The sequence below is a fragment of the Labeo rohita genome, chromosome 21 (assembly GCF_022985175.1).
Source record: "Labeo rohita strain BAU-BD-2019 chromosome 21, IGBB_LRoh.1.0, whole genome shotgun sequence".
In the NCBI taxonomy this organism is placed as follows: Eukaryota; Metazoa; Chordata; class Actinopteri; order Cypriniformes; family Cyprinidae; genus Labeo; species Labeo rohita.
In genome coordinates, this window is record NC_066889.1 from 21,820,706 (window position 1) to 21,840,091 (window position 19,386).

The 19,386-nt window shown below is 35.7% G+C and overlaps 1 protein-coding gene across 1 annotated transcript in view; it reads left to right on the forward strand.

The window, feature by feature from the left end:
- arrdc1b (arrestin domain containing 1b) overlaps positions 1–19,386 on the forward strand; it is a 41,412-nt gene that overhangs the window by 16,541 nt on the left and 5,485 nt on the right. The window contains exons 2-7 of the mRNA XM_051093155.1: positions 8,594–8,704; positions 15,346–15,396; positions 16,181–16,335; positions 16,447–16,629; positions 16,762–16,938; positions 18,506–18,968. Coding sequence (XP_050949112.1) covers positions 8,594–8,704; positions 15,346–15,396; positions 16,181–16,335; positions 16,447–16,629; positions 16,762–16,938; positions 18,506–18,968 — 1,140 coding nt within the window. The remainder of the gene's footprint in view (positions 1–8,593; positions 8,705–15,345; positions 15,397–16,180; positions 16,336–16,446; positions 16,630–16,761; positions 16,939–18,505; positions 18,969–19,386) is intronic.

Consider the following 19,386-nt stretch of genomic DNA (forward strand, 5'->3'; position numbering starts at 1 on the left):
AGATTCTTACATTTCTGAATGAAATAAATATTTTATTTTATTTTATTTTTACAGAATGCCCAATGGGATTCTTACATTTCTGAATAAAACAAACAAATAAATATATTTTTTTATTTTTACAGAATGCCCAATGAGATTCTTACATTTCTGAATAAAATAAATATTTTATTTTATTTTATTTTATTTTAAATACAGAATGCCCAACAAGATGGGTTTCAAAATTAATAACTGTTTGGATACAAAGCTGCCAGTTTCTGAGGCATTTATTATTTCATTTTAGTTTAGTGTATTTTAGTTTAGTTTAGTTTATTTCGACAGATTGCCCAACAAGACTCTTACATTTCTGAATAAAATAAATATTTTATTTTATTATTTTATTTTATTTTATTTTATTTTTTTATTATTTTTATTTTTATTTTATTTAATTTTTACAGAATGCCCAACAAGATTCTTACATTTCTAAATAACATAAAATAAAATAAATATTTTATTTTATTTTATTTTTACAGATTGCCCAATAAGATTCTTACACTGCTGAATAAAATAAATGAATATAAAAAAAGTATTTTATTTTATTATTATTATTTTTTTTAAATACAGAATGCCCAACAAGAATTAAATTTGTGTGTATATGTTTAATCCACGTTTTAAGTTAAAATAAGAAAGCCAGTTATACAGTCTTACTGTCTTGCAGTATAAGTGTTTCCTAAAGGAGGTTTTATGATCCAAAACACTGCAGAGAAGAGCTTTTAAAGCTAGTTATGCTTATACCTTAAATCTTAATTATGTAATGTCAGCCATAAATTCCTGTCCTAGGGAAGGGCCATTCTCAAAGGACATGGGCGGCACAGGACAGAATCACATTTCAAACAGATAATAAACCTTTCTGTTAGACCACAGATTTTTAGGAGAATTCTTTTTATCCATTTTCTGTTAACAATCAGGTTTATGTGTTTAAGTATAGTGTTGGAGAGAACATGAATAGGTCTTTTTGTAGTATTCTTAGATATAGACTCATTGATAATAGATGGGTACGCAGTTTCTCACAGTCGTCTGATGGCTGGCAACAGTGTTGCTTACGCCGCGTGTGTTAGGAAGCAGGTTCAGCCCATGCTGTCTTCCCATGTGGAAGAGTTGTGATAAACACAGGAGACGCTCTGAACGCCCACTGCGGTGTTTCTCTGACACATGCGCTGAACCATATAAGCTGCCAAGAGGCCTGGACCAACTCCAATGTGTCCCCCTGTAGACTCTGAGTCAGATCCCAGCACACAGTGTACAGCCTGAAAGAAATATTCCAGCCCGAATTGAATTTTCTATCATCATTTACTCACCCTGATACTTTTAGTAACCAGTATGACTTACTTTCTTCTGAAACACAAAGAGGAAATTGGTTTATTATGTGCTTGTTGCTCTTTTCCATGCTGTTAGAATGAAACAAAAACAAAAAGCATCACAAGAATATCATAAAAGTGGTCCATATGACTCAAGCTGTATAATAAAAGCCATACAATAGATTTGGTTGAGAAAAACAACTGGAATTTGAGTCAATATTCACTTCTTGATTCAGATCAACTGATTTGATTCAAAAGAATGATTCATTCACAAACTCCCAAGTTTGGAACACTTTGTCAGTTAGTACCATCTTAAAGGGATAGTTCACCCAAAAATGAAAATTCTGTCATTAATTACTCACCCTCATGTCATTCTAAACCCGTAAGACCTTCGTTCATCTTCAGAACACAAATTAAGATATTTTTGATCAAATCTGAGTGTTTCTGAGTCTGACCCTGCATAGTCCGCAACGCAACGGAAACAACATTTACTGAGATTTTGTGAAATGTCCGAACCACTGAGCCATTGCTTCTAATGGAGGACAGAATACATGACAGTGGTGTTGTAAGAAAAAACAACAACATCACACATAAACCACACACATGCTACATCTCACTTAATAATCACTCTGAGGCTGTGAGGCTTATTTCCATTTCATGAGAGCTTCATTTCCATCTTGCTCTTTTGTCCGTAAGCTACAATGAATCCAGCTGGCCTCACCATGTTGCACAAGAACTGTTTTCATTTTAATAGCCGAGTTCTCTGTCAGCTTGACCTTTTTACTTATACACTTCCAAATAGAAGCAAGGCTGTCTCTACATCCTCTCTTTGGTTGTGTTACTTCCTGTAGTCGAGTGTTTCAGCAATGGCTGATACAGACACACTTGTCTTGGTGTGAATCACTTTGTTTTACAGTTGGCTGTCATGGCCATTTTTTTAAAAAGACAGCAAAAAAAAATTGGCAGTGTAACACCCCCCTTTTTTTTTTAGAATATGCAAAATGTTAATTATTTGACCAAAATAAGAGAGATCATACAAAATACATGTTTTTGTTTATTTAGTACTGACCTGAATAATATATTTCACATAAAAGATGTTTACATATGTGACCCTGAACCACAAAACCAGTCACCAGTCAAAACCACCCATAAGTAGCATGGGTATATTTGTAGCAGTAGCCAAAAATACATTGTATGGGTCAAAATTATTGATTTTTATTAATTTATTATCATCGGGAAATTAAGTAAAGATCTTGTTAGATGAAGATATTTTGTAAATGTCCTACTGTAAATCTATCAAAACTTAATTTTTGATTAGTATTATGCATTAAGAACTTAATTTGGACAACTTTAAAGGTGATTTTCTCAATATTTAGATTTTTTGCATCCTCAGATTCCAGATATTCAAATAATTGTATCTCGGCTGAATATTTTCCTATCATAACAAACCATACATCAATGGAAAGCTTATTTATTTATTTTCAGCTTTCAGATGATGTATTAATCTCAGTTTTAAACAACTGACCCTTATTACTGGTTTTGTGGTCCAGGGTCGCATATAGTCCACAAGAGAAAATAAGTTGAATATATAAGAATGACCCTGTTCAAAAGTTTGCATACACTTGATTTATAATAATATGTTGAAAGCTGAATGAGCCACAGCTGTTTTTTTTTTTTTTTTTTTTTTTTTTGCTTTTTGTTTTGTTTTAAAATCATACAATGACTGTATGATTTTGAGATCCATCTTTTCACACTGATGACAGCTGAGGAACTCATATGCAACTATTACAGAAGGTTTGAACGCTCACTGATGCTCCAGAAGAAAACAATGCATTAAGAGCTAGGGAATGAAAATGTCTTGAATTTGAAGATCAGGGTAAATGTAATGTCTTCTGGGAAACATGCAAGTATCTTCTGTAGACTCTGAAGGTCATCACTAAATGGAAAAAAAAAATAATAATTATATTTAGGCAAAATAAAAAAAATGTACACATCTTCATTCTGTTCAAAAGTTTTTACCCCCCAGGGGTGCATCATTTCTCGTTCTGGAGCATCAGTGAGCGTTTGAACCTCCTGTAATAGTTGCATATGAGTCTCTCAGTTGTCCTCAGAGTGAAAAGATGGATCTCAAAATCATACAGTCATTATTGGAATCATTCAGGTAACAACACAGTATTAAAAATCAATGGGTTATTTTTATAAGTTCAACTATTATTTTTTTCTTGTGTATTATATGTAAACATCTTTCGTGAAATAGGTCAGTACTAAATAAACAATAACATGCATTTTGTATGAACCCTTTTATTTTGGTAAAAAATAAACATTTTGCAGATTCTGAAAGGTGAATGTAAACTTTTGACCTCAACTGTATATTTTTTTTATATTTTGTACTTCGTATATTCTTTGTTTGTTAGCATGTTAGCTACAGGTTTTAATGGTTATAGAAAATTTTTAAATAAAGAAAAAATTACATATTGTTTTTAGGTCTGGAAAAATCAGAGGTGGAAATGGAGTAAAACTTGTCATGGTTATGTGTGATTCGTAAATTAATCGTTCTTTCAAATTCTTTTGAATTATTTCGTTATTTTCATTGAATCAAACTGGTTTGAGTCATTAGTGCGTCAGTCTGAATTTAAATTATTATTATTATTATTATTATTATTATTATTATTATTATTATTATTATTATTAAAGGGATTAGCTCACCCAAAAATTAAAATTAAACAAAAAAAAAAAAAAAGAATTTATTCACCCTCAAGCCATCCTAGATGTATATGACTTTCGTCTTTCAGAAAAGTCAATCAGAGTTATATTAAAAAATGTCCTCACTCTTCCAAGCTTTATAATAGCAGTGAATGGCTATTGATTTATTGAAGTCCAATAAAGTGCATCCATCCATCATAAAATGTGCTCTGCACGGCTCCAGGGGGTTAATAAATCCCTTCTGAAGCAAATCGATGCGTTTGTGTCCACTAGAATGTCTCTTTCTTGTGAACGCACATGCAACAGTTAGCAGGAAGCTAGAGATGGCAGTTTATAACGTTTTAAATATGGAAATTTTTCTTACACAAACATGTCGGTTGCTTTAGAAGGATTTTATTAACCTCTGTCTGGAGTACTTTTATGATGGATGGATGGACTTCAAAATCTTAACACCCATTCACTGCCATTATAAAGCTCGGAAGAGCTTTATAATGCTTTATTTTTTTAATATAACTCTGATTGTATTCGTCTGAAAGAAGAAAATCATATATATCTAGGATGGCTTGAGGGTGAGTAAATCATGGGGTAATTTTCATTTTTGGGTAAACTATTTCTTTAATATTTTTATGTATGTATGTATTTTATCTTCATTTATTCGTTATGATAAATGGTAGTGGATAGATCATAGAAAATTTGTGGAATGTCTTATAGCTAAAGCAAAGGAATTTTAACACAATGTACTGTTTTCATTTTCATTACTGCGTTTTTTTAGTATATAGCGGTAGAATGTAGTCAGCATAAAGTTTCCTTATGCCAGCAGAAGTGCCCAGATGGTACACAGCAGATGGCACTGGTGCTGTAATGCCTATTTATTCGTTCATGAATCGTCTGATACTCGGAGGACCGTCTCTCCTTTGGATTTAGCTGCTTTATTTGTGCTAGAGATGGAAGGGCTCTCAGGCCAGTGTGCCAGGGAGGGCACCTGCCTGGTCCAGTGATATGCTGCCATCTGCCACCAATGTTTTGTGTCTATGTTGAGCTGGTACTGATTTAGACTGCGTGCCGGCCACACACAAACAGGCTTTAACATTCTCCAGCCGTGTGTGATGCCTGGCCTGATTCGAACCCCCTTCTGCCTCTGTCTGAAAATGCAAACTGACAGTTTTTCTCTGCGAAAATGATGCCGGGTTTTATTCATAATAGGTCTGCTGTGGCCACACTAACCCTGAGCAGTTTATCTGCCTGAAAAGTAAGATTGCGCCAGGACAAATTATCCCATTATTTCAGAATTTAACAGTGATACGCTACCAGTCATAAGTTTTTGAACAGTACGATTTTTAATGTTTTTAAAGTCTTTTCTGCTCACCAAGCCTGCGTTTATTTGATCCAAAGTACAGCACAAACAGTAAAATTCTGAAATATTTTTACTATTTAAAATAACTGTTTTCTGTTTGAATATATTTTAAAATGTAATTTATTTCTGTGATCAAAGCTAAATTTTCAGCATCATTACTCCAGTCTTTAGTGTCACATGATTCTTCCGAAATTATTCTAATATGCTAATTTGCTGCTCAAGAAACATTTTTATTATTATTATCAATATTTGAAACAGTTAAGTACATTTTTGTTTTCAGGATTCTTTGAATATCCAAAGATCAGCATTTATCTAAAATAAAAAGCTTTCGTAACTTTATACACTATACCATTCAAAAGTTTGGAGTTAAATACATTTTTGGGAAATACATTTTAGAAGTTAATACTTTTATTTAGCAAGGATGCTTTAAATGGTTCAAAAGTGATGATAAAGACATTTATAATGTTACAAAAGATTTCTATTTAACATAAATGCTATTCTTCTAAACTTTCTATTCATCAAAGAAACCTGAAAAAAAATCAACATAATAATAATACATATTTTTGAGCAGCAAATTAGAATATTAGAATGATTTCTGAAAGATCATGTGACTGGAGTACTGATGCTTAAATTCAGCTGTGAAGTCACAGAAATGAATTACATTTAAAAAAATATTTAAATTGAAAACAGTTATTTTAAACAGTAAGAAAATGTCAAAATTGTACAGTTTTTGCTGTACTTCGGATCAAGCAAATGCAGGCTTAGTGAGCAGAAGAAAATTTAAATAACCTTTAAAATCTTACTGTTCAAAAACTTTTGACTGGTAGTGTATGTGAAAAAAAAAAAAAAAATAATAATAATAATTTTGTCATTGATTATATGCTGCATGCATGTGTTTGATCCTATTAAAAAATGTAAACTTTTGTGGTTTAATGTACATTAGCTTTGTGATAAACTATACTTAGAAACTATACTGTGCGATGTTTGTGATTGCTTTGTGTATTTCAATTATAGGTTTAGTATTTTTGTCTTTAATATAATCTGTATTTAGTGTAGTATTTAGTATAATCTGTAACACACATTTGAAACTTTTTTTTTTTTTAATCAAGACTTCAATGTGGTATTTGGCCAACCCTGCGAAGAAGTGCCACTGACTTTTTTTATATATCTTTTCCATCTCTCACATTCTACTTTATCTCTAAAGTGTTGCTTTATTGCTTTTTGAATGCAAATACGAAATTTGATGCACCAATCTGCATGCTTGCAGAAAACCATAAGGGCTGTTTAAATGTTTTGAGAAGGTTGTTTCCTAAATAACTGTATGTGAAAATGAAGCTGTAATGCTGATGTTTGCTCTGCCCTGCTGTTTTGAGTCAATCCATTTGAGATTCCTTGGGCTTTACCAACCACTGGCCTATTACGTAATCAGATCAGCATGTGGTCACATGGCTGAGTCAGTTTGTCTCTTTTCACTCAAATGTAGATTTGCCCACACTGTATATTTATGAACTGCCTGATAGGGTCATGTAAGGTGTAGTTGTTTGTCAAAGTCTTATGGATACTGCTCAGAATCACACGAAAGGTGTAAGCATTCATCTCTACAGCTTATTAGTTGCAAAAGTACCAATGCTACAGCCATACACATGCAGATATCTTTGTCTGAGGAGGTCTGATTTCAACCTAAATTTTAGTCTGACGTTGGTCTGTCTAGTTGGGTTTTGTATGTTCAGGTCTGTTCAGGTCAATTTCTGGGTACACCCTGATAAAGCCTGTGCGAAGAGCTTAGCATCACGTAATTATAATGCAAATAAGGATGGCTGTTTTTCCTCGACACTCCAGACAAAGGGGCTTTTTTCGCCTGGGTGAATGTTTAATTCGTATGGAATGTCTGTTTTGTGCATTGGTAGAAATCAGACAGGTTGTTTGACGAAAGGAAAACAATCGGCATTCCTATTCAACATTTGCTGCGTTGCTTTAGACATCGAGAACATGACATCAGATCTGTTTACCGTGGAAAATCTGAAGCGATTAGACTTATCAGACCTGTCCCTGCGTCATTTCTGGAATGATGGAGTGTTTAAAAAAAAAAAGTCTGTTTTATGAAGGTGTGGAGGAACATGGGCCAACGTGTTTCGCAAGCAACCTTATCACTGTTTGAACGGAATGAGTTGGTGTGTCAGACATTAAATGATTTTGGTTTTTCTTTCACAAATAATACTTATTTAACAGTAATCATTTTTTAATTTTTTTTTATTTAATATTTATTTTTAACAGGATATGTATAGAATACTATAGAGGACAACATATAGGATACTTAAACAGGTCATTTAAAATAATGAGTGATCCTGAATGTTCTGTTTTGTTTTGCCTAAAATCCTTTAGGTCCCACAAATTCTTTGGTTTTTCAGCATTTTTGTGTATTTGAACCCTTTCCAACAATGACTGATTTTAAGATCCATCTTTTCACACTGAGGACAACTGAGGGACTCACATGCAACTATTAAAGAAGGTTAAAACGCTCACTGATGCTTCAAAAGGAAACGCAATGCATTAAGAGCTGGGGGGTGAAAACTTTTGAACGGAATGAGAATGTGCCTAAATATCATATTTTTTCATTTAGTACTGCCCTTCTGGTGCTATAGAAGATACTTACATGTTCCCCAGAAGACATAATAAGTTAAATTTACCCTGATCTTCAAATTCAAAAGTTTTCACCCCCTGGCCCTTAATGCAATATTTTTCTTTCTGGAGCATCAGTGAGTGTTTGAACCTTTTGTAATAGTTGCATATGAGTCCTTTAGTTGTCCTCAGTGTAACAACACAGGTAAAACACACAGTATGAAGAATCAAATGTGTGAGACATTTTTATAAATTCAACAATTATTTTATTTTGTGGACTGTAAACATCTTCTATGTGAAATATCTTATTCAGATCAGTACTAAATAAAAAAATAACATGCATTTTGTATGATCCCTCTTATTTTGGTAAGAAATTTTGCAGAATCGGTAAGGTGTGTGTAAACTTTTGACTTCTGTATGAACTGTATGTTCATCAATATATATGTATATATTTGTGTTATATTGCTAAATATGTACATTTAATAAATCTTAAATGTTTTAAGTTTTGTTTTAGTTTCTGAATGACATAATTCTAAAATTTGAACCAGAAAATGATGAATTGTGTCTTTTTGTCTGTTTACAGCCATTAAAGTCAACTGTGTGGGGTCGTGTGGCATCTCGTCCAAGCTGAATGATGCATCGTGGATGGTTGAGGAGAAGTACTTAAGCAGCACACTGTCTGTGGCCGATAAAGGTAAGGAGGCCAACTTCCATTCATCATCTCATTCCGTTTCAGTTCAATCATTCTTAATATTTTTAGTCAAAATAACCTTTAAATGGCTTTTAATGGCTCCACTTTACTATTAAAAACCCTTGCTCACTTTGAAGGACTTCATTGTTTACTCAGATTCATATTACTTGTTCGACTGTTTGTGTCTGAAGAGTTTCCTGTTCTGAGTACGTGTCTTTCTGGTTTCTTCCTGTCTCTCTGAACGTGTCAGGTGTCACATTACCCTTTAAGGAGGTTAGATTTGAGTTAGCCCTTTAAACAGGAAACCTTTAATTTGTCTAGGAATCCACATGATAATGATAATAATGATCTGTTTGCATACACATAATGTTTATAGAGCATGCGTGCCGTCATTTATGATAAAACAGATGGTTGTAGTGTCTAAACAATTATCTGTTTAGCAAATCATGTGTATGTGTAGCTGTATATGTATATGTATATATGTGTGTATATATATATATATATATATATATATATATACACAGGGGTTGGACAGTGAAACTAAAACACCTGGGTTTAGACCACAATTAGTATGCCGTTTGGCCTTTTTTTGCAGCCAATACAGCATTATTTCATCTTGGGAATGACAAATACAAGTCCTGCACAGTAGCCAGAAGGATTTTGAGCCATTCCTTTCGCAGAACAGTGGCCAGGTCGCTATGTGATGTTGGTGTATGAAAACATTTCCTGACTCGCTCCTCCAAAACACCCCAAAGTGGCTCAATAATATTCAGATCTGGTGACTGTGCAGGCCATGGGAGATGTTTAACTTTACTTTCATGTTCATCAAATCACTCTTGTCACCAGTCTTGCTGTGTGTATTGGTGCATTATAATCCTATCCAATGTTTGAGCTATTGGGTGCACAAAGTCAACCTTCACACTCTGCTCTTATTGGTGGAATGTGCGATCAGTAAAGACTGGCCACCAGGCTGCATAAATATAGCCATTGTCCAACCCCTGTATGTATACATATATATATATATGTATATGTATATGTATATGTATATGTATATATATATATGTATGTATGTATGTATGTATGTGTGTGTATATATATATATATAAGAGGACACATTTCCCATTGCCAAATGAAGCCACAGATCTACTTTAAGGTAGACTATTTGAGAAATATTAGTGAAATAGATTTGTTTGGGGTGGGACTGTGATTGTTTAAACACAGATGGAGAGACTGTATAGAAACAGCTTATTTTTGCTAAAAAATAATGGTTGATGTTTTCTTTTCTCCCTTTGAAATTCTCCAGCTACTCTTTAGCTATTTTGTTACATTACTCTTACATCTTCGCCAGGTGTGATGTGACAAGTTACCAAGTGTTGTGACCACACACTGAGTGTGAAAGTGTGAAACCAAACATTGAAATGACAACCAGTAAGAAGTTACTTGATGTTTTGACCAATAAGATTTTACAATGGGCGGGGCTACCCAGCAGAACGCCACAAAATGCAATAGCCCCACCCACTTTTTCAGCAGCCTTCGTTCCAGAAATATGTTTCCCTCAGGACTTTTTAAATAAGCCTTATATGCATAAACCAAACCAACCAGCTATGAGTGACTCACAACATTGATACAAAGCAAAGAAGTATTTAAAAACAACCAAAATAACGAAGGTACTAGTCTCTTTTCTTAATGACTTTAATGGGGAAAAGAACTACAATCATAAGAAGCATTACTAATTACATAAATTAAAAAATGATGACAAAAAATGAATCTATTGATTCAAAGATGTTGATTACATGTTGCATGTTTCTGTGCTTCATGGGGGTAAATGAGTTATTTTGGTGCGTTTTGCTTGTCACGATTCTGATTGGTGGAGATTTTCTTGCAGAATAATGGATAATGTAGGTTTTTTCACCAGGAATTCTACGTTTAAACAATAAGTTGAATATATGTGGGTCTGTATTTAATACAAATCAACTGACCCTATCTCTGATTGCAGTAACAGCTGGCTAGTACAACCAAAATTAAGATTTACGTTAAAGTATTGCATCACGCCTTGAAAAGAATGTTAGGTGTTTTTATCGAAAATGTAAGTTTCCTTGCATTTTGAAAAAAGTTTCCTTTTACCTCTCTCTCTGTCTCTCACCTCTGTGTTTAGGTCACGCAGAGTCATTATGTTCTGCCGTGAGGTGAAGTGTGAGCTCTTGGCATATGTGTCCCAGCAGGTCTTTTTCTGTCAGAGTGCTTGTTAGTTCACATGCCTAGGCTTGTCCTACGACCCCTTTCTAGGAGACCTTTTAGCAGCCCGGCTGTCTGAATCAGCAGCGGGGACAGATGTGCTGGGTCACAGTGCTCATCTGACCCCGAGGGCTAACAGAGACACTGAATGTCTCTTATGCTGGCTGCCAGGAGCTAATGCTGTCTGCCCATTAAGGGTTCGTGTTCCAGTCTTCATTGCTCAGCAACACTAAGAGACAGGGCGGTGGTGGTGGATTGCAATGCTTTTAGTCCTCTAAGAATTGAAAATTGGGTGTTGCACTCTTGTAAATGATATAGTTGGATGTGTTTCATAGCATTCCAACAAAGACATAAGAGAACTGACGCACTGGCAAGGTGCGGTTCGGGCAAAATTAAAGCGATAGCGCACCCAAAAATGAACATTTCTGAAGCGTTTACTCAGGCTCATGTTGATCCAAACCTCTATGGTTTTCTTTTTACAAAAATACAAAAGAAGAGATTTTTGTGTGTGTGTGTGTGTTTAGTCCATGCAATAAGAGCCCGTGGTAGGGTGGATGATATACTGATAGATGTGGTAGAAATGTGTCATCCGGTAGATTTTGAACTAATGTCTCTATCGATGGACCTTATTTAAAGCAAAAGTAACTACAGCGCTTTGCAAAAGTATTTATACCCCTTAATTTTTTTCACATTTTGTTGTTGCAGCCTGCTTTAAATGACATTTTTCCACATTAATGTACACTCCATACACCATGACAAAGCGCAAAATGGGTTTGTAACTTTGCAAATTTATTAGAAATAAAAAAATATTCCATTGCATAAGTATTCATACCTATGCAATGCACTCATATTCCTTAGAAGATGTTACTACACTTTAAGTAAAATTCTGTTGCAAATTAAGTTAAGTATGATTTGGAAAGGCACACACCTCAGAAAAGTTCTAAAAGCTGAACATGCATATTAGAGCAAAAACCAAGCCCTGAGGTCAAAATAACTGCCTGTAGAGCTCTGAAACAAGATTGCGTCAAGACACAGATCTGGGGAAGAGTTCAGAAAAAATCTGCTGCATTGAAGGTTCACAGAAGCATGTACCCTCCGTTATCTATATTGGAAGAAGCTTGGAACAACTAGAACTCTTCCTAGAGCTGACCTCCTGGCCAAACTGAGCAATTGATGGAGAAGGTGCTTGGTTATACTGGTGACTAAGAAGCTGATGGTCAATCTAGTTGAGCTCCATGATCATATATGCAGATGTAAAAAACTTGCAGAAGGACAAACATCACTGCAACACTCCACCAATCCAATCCGGTGTGGCCAAACTCAGTGAGGACATATTTAAATCCACTAGGAATTTGCAAAAAAGCACCTAAAGGACAAGATTATCTAGTCTGATGAACCTCAATTCCAAGCATCAAGTATGAAGGAAACCAAGCACTGCTCATCACCTGCAGAGTACCATCCCAAAAGTAAAGTATGGTGGTAGCAGACTCAAGCTGTGGTGCTGTTTTTCAGCGGCAGGGACGGAGGGACTCGTTAGAGTAGAAGGAAAACTCAATGCACCAAATTATTGAGCCTTAATGAAAACCCAGTCCAAAGCATTCAGAACCTCAGACTGGGCAGAAGGTTCACCTTCCAACAGGACAATGGCCCTAAACACACAGCTAGAGTGGCTTACAGACAGCTCTGTGAATGTCCTTGAGTGACCCAGCCAGAGCTTTGGCTTGAACACAATCAAATATTTCTGGAGAAACTTGAACATGTCTGCCAGCCCCCATCCAAGCTGACTGAGCTTCAGATGAAAAGGTGAGACGAAGAATGGCAGATAATTGCCAAATGCAGATGTGCAAAGCTTGTCGCAACATACCCCAAAAGACTTGAGGCTGTAAAGGTGCTTCAACTAAGTACTGAGTTGAGGGTATGAATACTTATGCAACATACTTATTTCAGTGTTTTATTTTTAATAAATTTGCAAAGTTGTCACAAATCTGTTTTTTCTTTTGTGCTTTGTCATTATGGAGTGTGGACTGTAAATTGATGTGGGGAAAAGAGTCATTTTAAACAGTTTAACATAAAGCTGCAACATAAAACATGGGAAAAAAAAAAGGAAGGGGTATAAATACTTTCGCAAGACACTAGTTACGGTGAAATAAATGTACTTCATTTACTTCAATTGACTTCATTGACTTTTATTAGAATAAAAGCAGTCAAAACATTCTTCAGCATATCTTCTTTCATATTCCTCGAAAGAATTAAGTAATGCAGATTTTGAACAACGTGAGGGTCAACACATTTGTTGTGTTTATACCTTTAAATAGTCCCTTTGAGCAGTTGCAATCAAATCTCTTTTGACAGCACTTTATGAATAAGTGGTAAAACATTTCCCCGTTTGACCTCTTGCTGCTGTCGACATGGAGATCTGTATCTCTGGATTTCTGTTGACTCTTTGAAGGCACATAGTGAACAAGAAAAGATTGCGTCTCTCTCTTTACACCTGAGCGGACGAACACGTTCCACTTGTCACGAACTTTCATGACTGATGTGGAAACGTAATGCATTTGTCACTGCCCATAAATTCGTTTAGAACAGGTTTTGCTTCTCAGAATTGCACAGCATTGTGCTTTCAGCGTCAAAGCAGTACATTCACAACAACAAACTGATAACTATCAAAATGAGACTGTTTACTTTGAAATTTGTGTCAAATCAGAAAGCTAAATGTATTTTAGTACAGTAAATTTATGTAAGCTGTTAGCTAAGCTACAGTAGTGTTGCCTCAATCAACCCTGTATCCTGAAATAAAGTCTTTTTTTGAGGACTTCCTTCCTTACAAACACTGCAAGTATAGCTCAAACAGACAGTCGATATGTCTGCTCTGCTCTCCGAGCTGCTTGTGTCAGTGAATTTCCCATCATTTTCTCTAAGAGCCCTTTTCCTGTCTTAAGGACTGCGACTTATAAACAAGAACAGATTTATGCAGTAATGACGGCTGGTGTTAACTCGTTTTCTCCTCATGTATTACTTCAAGTACATTTTTTTTTTTTTTTAAATCGGACACCACCCTTCTGTGATTTGACTGCCAAATTTTTAAGTTTTGATAAACAAGCACGGGCGACGCACGCTGTAGCTCTTACGAATTCACACGGAGGGTGCCAAATTACAAACTTGTTTTAAAAAAAGTCACAGGAAGGGCACACATTTACAGTGCTTTACTCAAGTTATATATACACTTCCAGATCTTTGAATAATTTTGAGGTTGTGGAAATCCCCAGTCAGAAAGCACAGGAGAGGGCATTGTTACAGCTGTCAGGGTGCTTATCTACCCAGATAGGCCGTCCTGTTTGAGTCACTCTGACTTAACCAGATTTCCACTCCCACATTACATGGTTTTCTCATCCTAAGTACTTTAGGATGTTTGCTGTGCTTATTTGTTAATTACATTAAATGTGTGTACTTTTGTTAACACTTTACAGTAATAGCATGATCAATCATTAATACACGATACAATACATTCTCTAGTTAATGTACATTTAATTTACATACACCTAGCAGAATCTGCAAAATGTTAATTATTTTACCAAAATAAGAGGGATCTTACAAAATGCATGTTATTTTTTATTACTGACCTGAATAAGATATTTCACATAAAAGATGTTTAGTCCACAAGACAAAATAATAGTTTATAATAGTTTAATTTATAAAAATGATCCTGTTCAAAAGTTTAGATACGCTTGATTCTTAACATTGTGCTGTTACCTAAATGATCCACCGCTGTGTTTTTGTTTGTTTGTTTAGTAATAGTCATTCATGAGTCCCTTGTTCGTCCTGAACAGTTAAACTGCCCGCTGTTCTTCAAAAAAGTCCTTCAGGTCCCACAGATTCTTTGGGGGGTTTTTCAGCATTTTTGTGTATTTGAACTCTTTCCAACAATGACTGTATGATTTTGACATCCATCTTTTCACACTAAGGACAACTGAGGGACTCATATGCAACTATTAGAGAAGGTTCAAACGCTCACTGATGCTCCAGAAGGAAAAACAATGCATTAAGAGCCAGGGGTGAAAACTTTTGAACAGAAAGAACATCTGTAAATTTTCCTGATTTTGCCTAAATATCCTATTTTTTTGCATTTAGTACTGCCCTTCAGAAGCTACAGAAGATACTTATATGTTTCCCAGAAGACAAAATAAGTTCAATTTACCCTGATCTTTAAATTCCAAAAGTTTTCACCCCCCGTCTCTTAATGCATTGCTTTTCCTTCTGGAGCATCAGTGAGCATTTTAACCTTTTTTTAATAGTTGCATAAGAGTCCCTCTGTTGTCCTCAGTGGGAAAGATGGATCTCAAAATCATTGTTTTTAATAAGATGCATATGTATTTATGTACATCATTTTTTCTTTTTCTCTGCCGTTGCAGGTACTCTACCAGGTGGTGAGCACAGCTTTCCGTTTCAGTTTCTCATTCCAGGTAATGTTCTTTCATTTTACAATTAGCGTTTCAAAGCCGTTAGAGCACGTTTTCATTCTGAGCAACTTAATGTTAGTCATTAAATGAGGATGTTGTGTTGTGCACCGTAGATGGAGAGCACTCAAGGTGTGAGGTTAAACTACGGTGAGTGCATCTAAAATGTGATGAGAGGCAGGAAGAAGAGTTTAATTTTAACCTTGGTCTCACAGCAGCTCTATGTAGTCTTTTTATTATGTCCCGCCTCTTTCTGTACAAACACATGTCCCATCATGAGCTATTAAAGGGAAGGTATGGCAGCAACATTCCTGGCTGCTTAATTAGTGGCCTGTTAGCTGCTCCCCCTTCTGGTAGACTGTATGAACAGCTATTGAAGATTATAATCAAAGCATTTGATCAATCTAGGGACTTTCCAGCCTATTAATCAGGGATGCATTTTGACATAAGGCATGCAAATATGAAGACTGAGATATAGAGATAAAGCCAGTTAATACCCGTGGGCTGTTTTGATTGAATTTCACAGTGGTTTGCTATTATTTATAATTTTTTTAGAGCGTGTGATTCTTCAGCTTGTGTTTGGCTTTTGAAACCGGTTCAGAATGACAGTGCGTACAGCTGTATTGATTAATTTTATTGATTACGAGCTCTAACGTTGTTATGTCATCATTCAATATTCTGGTCCTTGAATGATGCTGTTTTGTCAAAGACATGATTATTTTATAAGATAGCTTGAATAGGAAAAGCTTTTGACAAATCCATAATAACATATTCTTTATGTTCATTGTAGCATCCGTTCCAACCTCGTTCGAAGGTCCATTTGGGAAGATTTTATACAAAATTAGGGCTTTTATTGACACGCCACGTTTCTCAAAGGACTACAAGACCCAGCGACCATTCTACCTTCTCAATGTGCTCAACCTCAATGAGTTGCCAGATATAGAGGTGAGACTCATACATATTATATTATATTATATTATATTATATTATATTATATTATATTATATTATATTATACTTGCTTTTCAATTCCTAATGTCTGTTCTTCTTTTCCCAGCAACCCAGCTGTGCTGTGACAACAAAAAAGTTTAACTACCTCCTGGTAAAAACAGGAACGCTCATGCTGAAGGCCTGCAGTGATCTAAGAGGATACACTCCTGGACAGGTTATCAAACTATCCACCGAGATCCATAACAAGTCTGGTAAAGACACCGGCTATGTGATGGCCAGCCTTATTCAGGTGAGAATAATATTAAAAATGAATGACTGCTGATGTTTATTTTTTTAAAAATGCAACATTTTACAATAGGTGATGTACTTATAAATAAGATCGTTAGAAAATGTCTTTTCATAACTCTGTATGTCTTTGCAGAGAGTGTCGTATAAGACAAAGCGGCCAGTGTTTGATTTGCGGACCATAGCGGAGGTCGAGGGTGCCGGAGTGAAGGCTGGCAAACATGCAGAGTGGAGAGAACAGATCATCGTCCCGCCTCTTCCTCAGTCAGGCCTCACTAGCTGCAGCCTCATAGATATTGAGTATTTTATCCAGGTATGGGACAGGAAATCTTTACTTAGCATTACATGAAGTCAAAACATTCTGTCGTCATTTACTAACTAAAATTTCTCCTCAAATTCAAGAACCAAATCAGTCTCATTCAGAACAGATTTGTGAACTGAATCAGTGAGTTGAATTTAAGAATTGAGTCAGGCTGATTAATGAAAGAATCTTTCAGAACATATTTGTGACCTTGATCAACCAGTTGATTGAAAATATCTGACTCAGTGAGTCAAATTCAAGAACCAAATCAGTCTAACTCATGAATGAATTATTCAGAGCAGTTTTGTGAACTGGATCAACTGAATTAATTAAAATATCTCACTCAGTAAGTTGAATTCAATAACTCAATCAGTAGGATTACTGAAAGAATCATTTAGAACACTTTTGTGAACTGGATAAACCATTGAATATATCTGACTCAGTGAGTCAAATTCAAGAAGCAAATCAGTCTAACTCATGGAAGAATCATTCAGAGCAGTTTTGTGAACTGGATCAAATGATTCATTGAAAAAATCTAACTCATTGAGTTGAATTCAAGAACTGAACTAGTCTAAGAAATTAAAGAATCATTCAGAATCATTTTGTGACCTGGATCAACCAGTTCATTGACAATATCTGCCTCAGTGAGTTGAATTCAAGAACAAAATCAGTCTAACTCATGAAAGAATCATTCAGAACAGTTTTGTGAACTGGATCAACTGATTCATTGCAAATATATCTGTCTCATTGAGTTGAATTCAAGAACTGAATCAGTCTGAATAATAAAAGAATCATTCAGAACATTTTTGTGAGCTGGAACGACCAGTTTATTGACAATATCTGACTCAGTGAGTTGAATTCAAAAACTAAATCAGTCTAACTCATAAAAGAATCAATCAGAGCAGTTTTGTGAACTGAATCAACTGATTTGTTGAACATATTTGACACAGTGAGATGAATTCAAGAACTGAATCAGTCTGATTATTGATAGAATCATTCAGAACAGTTTTGTGAACTGGATCAACTGATTCATTGAAAATATCTGACTCAGTGAGCTGAATTCAGGAACCAAATCAGTCAAACTCATGAAAGAATCATTCAGAGCAGTTTTGTGAACTGTATCAGCTGATTCATTGAAAAAATCTGACTTGGTGAGTTGAATTCAAGAACTGAATCAGTCTGATTAATGAAAGAATCATTTAGAACACCTTTGTGACCTGAATGAACCAGTTCATTGAAAATGTCTGACTGAAGTTTGTGAACAGGACCGACTAATTCATAAAAAAAAAAATTCAATGAGTTTATTTCAAAAACTTATTCAGTCTGATTCATGAATCATTCAAAGCAGTTTTGGGACCTGGATCAACCAGTTCATAGAAAAGATTGGAGGTTTTATTTTTGACTAACCACATCAGGTTAGTCTAACATATCATCTGATTCTACTGATTCACTGTAAAGTCCCCACTCAAAAGAATGATTTGTTCACAAATCTCATGAACATGATTTTTATTTTTGCGTTAACTATTCCCTAAAGGTCTTTTCTTGAAGTGCATCTTGGCGTCTTGTCTCCTCCTCACAGGTTTCACTAAAATCTCCAGAGGCTGTGGTCACGTTACCCATCTACATTGGGAACATTGCTGTAAACTTGACTCCCTCCATTCCTCACCCCATCGCTCAAGGTGCTCCAATGCCAGCTATGCCAAGCTTTAGCCCTGCGGCCGTAGTCCCCAGCGCACCTCCTGCGGAGGATAACCTGGGTGAGCTGGGTGCTGGAGGAGTAGACAGTGAGGAGATCCCCACCAAGAGTCATTCTCAGCAGGACCAGTCCGGCGTGCCTCTCACCATGTCTCCCAGTGCATTCGGTCAAGCGTCTGGTCCAGTCGTGCCACAGGCAGCCCAATCATCAGATGGCTCCGCTCCTGTGTTCTGTTTGTCAACAGGGGCCACCATACCTTTCTTCACAGATGGTAATGCAACACCAGTGCCCACTTCCTGTCCCCTCATTCTGCCCCCTGAATACAGCACCTGGGAATACCCACACGGTGAGTCATCTAGTTGAGAATTAGTACTCTTTAAGGGTCGTGTCTAGGTGGTTTCACTTGTTCTCCAAAAAGTCTTGCAGGACTGACATGCAGCTTGTTTATTTTCAAGTTGATTTGTATTTCGTGCTAAAACTGACAGAATTTGAAAGCTGAGCTGTGTTATATTAAAAGCAACAAAGCACAAAATTATTGCGATTACTTGGTGGTTGGCGGAGTACAAATAATGAATGGAAGACGTTAAATATTATAACACATGGTATGATTTCTGCTAATAATCCCACATATATTCATATAAATTCCGGTGGCCTGGCAACTTCTCCCGGTGCTCCCAATCTGGGCCATTTGCATGAGCAGGCTGTGCTCTCAAAATAATATAACTTTAATTTCGACTTTATTGTTGAAACATTTCAGCGTTACT